The sequence below is a fragment of the Nanorana parkeri genome, unplaced genomic scaffold, assembly GCF_000935625.1.
Source record: "Nanorana parkeri isolate BGI_ZX_2015 unplaced genomic scaffold, ASM93562v1 scaffold687, whole genome shotgun sequence".
NCBI lineage: Eukaryota > Metazoa > Chordata > Amphibia > Anura > Dicroglossidae > Nanorana > Nanorana parkeri.
Window position 1 is genome coordinate 553,739 of NW_017306955.1, and position 2,235 is coordinate 555,973.

Here is a 2,235-nt window from a genome sequence, read left to right on the forward strand (position 1 = left end):
AAAGTTATGGAGGACATAATATGTTATAAATTATGTTAAAGTGGCAAAAATCACAAATTAGCAAATTTAATTTAAAACGTTCTATTTTAATAATTTGTTTCAGGTTCACATAAGTTTCACTGACCATTTATGCTCTAGGTCCAGATGCGATGCATATTGTAAAAAAGAGAGCACTTATTTACTTTGCATGAATTAACCTATGTACCTTGAACTCTACAAACCTCTGGATTACATTTAGACAAAGCTCAGACACACAGCATGCCTAGCCCTCATATGTACACATCTCTAATCACAGGTATATAGGGTGTCAATATTCTAAACAACCTCCATGTAAGGTTTGAAATTTGGTAACAAAATGAGAAAACTAAAAATATTTACGTGTTCTAAAATATCTCTTTGTGCTAAAGTCAAATGTTAGCTCACATGAAAAGGACCTTTTTTTTAATATAACTCAGTAATTCTTTTTTTTATAATCTGAACATTGCAAACACGTAATAATAATAATAATAATAATAATAATAGCAGGTGTACAAAAGTTCTTGGTTAATTAGGGAAATAAACACTCAAACCTTTATATTTTAATCAAGTAGGAAACACAGTTCAATATATAATGTTATTACTTTTTTCTTTTGTTTGTTTTAGCAGCTGCTTACTGTTTATATGGTGGATAAGTGGACAACATCCAGCGATGGGAGTGACAAGTCAAAAAAATCTGTCAGTTTGTGGAGGTTTTGTGGGTGGTGCTCCCTTGGAGTTAACAGTGATATATGTATTTTTACTTTTTTCCATTACAGTTTTTTTTTTTTTTTTTTAGAGATAACTTTTTCTTTTTTTCTATACAGTTATCAATCATCATCTCCATCGTCTCCATGGGCTTCTTCTTGTTGTTGCTGATGCTCAGAAGCTCGTTTTTCTCTCTGTTTCTCCTGGATCTTCTTCATTTCCTCGGCATATTTGCAGAAAGTATGCCCGAATTTGGCCCACACTTTGTACGGGACAGTGATGGAGTTGCGGTAGGTGGGCTTCACCTCACTCACCCGCATGAACACCCCGTACTTGTTGGAGCCCACATCGAAGAAGAAGCGCTTGTTGTCCACAGTTAAGGAAGTGCCCTCGGGTAATTCAGCGGGCTCCTCCTCCACCCCGTAATCGTCGATAAGCTTTGCCAGAGCATCACGGAACTCGATCAGTCCTTGCGCTGGAAGAGCAATGGTTTGACCCTGTGTAGAGCCCAAGCCCGGGCCGCGGTTGACCGTCTGACGGATCCTCAGGAATCGGCCTCTCTGGTTCTCCTTCAGATCCATGTAGTACTTTCGGTTCTCCCGCACTAGGAACTCGCTCTTGAGAGCTCGCCGGGGCTCGTCCTGCGCCATGTCCGGGTTACTAGGTCCCAACTGGGCGTAATGTTCGATAAAATCCCCCAAGTAGTCGCGGAACTCCACGGCCACGGACATGGACAGGGTCAGCCGGCTCTTATTGCCTCCAGCCCCTACCTCGGCTATCTTTAGGAAGCGGCCCTTGGCGTTCTGCTTAACGTCCAAGTAGAAGCGTTTGTTCTGGATGTCTACGCGCTTGGAGGCCAGCTCCTGGGTTTCGTGCTGCAGGGCCGAGCCCCCGACCCCTGAGGCTGGGTGTAGCGAGCTGCCACCGGAACTCATCGCCGCTCCTCCTTGCTCGCTTCCACTGTCTCTGTCCGCCATGATGCCGCCTGCCTTCTTCCACTCTCCCTGCAACTCCCACAGACAGATCACTGATCTCGCGAGATGTGGCCGCGGACAGAAGATGGTAGGGGACCGGCGAGCTGACAGGAGAGGGAACGTGTCTGAAAAACGTCCCACAGCAACTTCCACCCGGCGGCGGCGGCTATTGGCGAACCCCGACAGGAAAACTGCGGCTCCCTAAAATGACGTCAAGCGCTGCGTTTCATAGTGTATACTCAGCTCTAGCACCCTCTGTTTTTCGACCTCGTTTGCTTCTGTTAACGCCAAAAAGTTCAAACGTCATAGAGTGAGAGCTGAGATTCTCCTAAATAGAAAACGTTAGGTTGCTTAGTTTGAGAAAATACGCCAGGATTTGACTCCAAGCTGATCCTGGGACAGGGTGTGATGGGTCATTGGGGGAAAATGAATGTCCAAGTGAAGGCTTACATTTTCAAAAGTGCCAACTAGTGATGTGTGGGGGCCTAGTGTGAACCCAGTTCCCCGAGCCTACACAAAAGTACCCAGCCTGTTGTAT

At 45.1% G+C, this 2,235-nt stretch overlaps 1 protein-coding gene across 1 annotated transcript; it reads right to left on the reverse strand.

The window, feature by feature from the left end:
- Positions 1 to 461: 461 nt before the first annotated feature.
- Positions 462 to 1,851, reverse strand: PURA (purine rich element binding protein A). The gene has a single exon (XM_018563706.1). The coding sequence runs from the start codon at positions 1,698 to 1,700 to the stop codon at positions 846 to 848; it is 855 nt and encodes a 284-aa protein (XP_018419208.1). The 5' UTR covers positions 1,701 to 1,851; the 3' UTR covers positions 462 to 845.
- Positions 1,852 to 2,235: the final 384 nt, after the last annotated feature.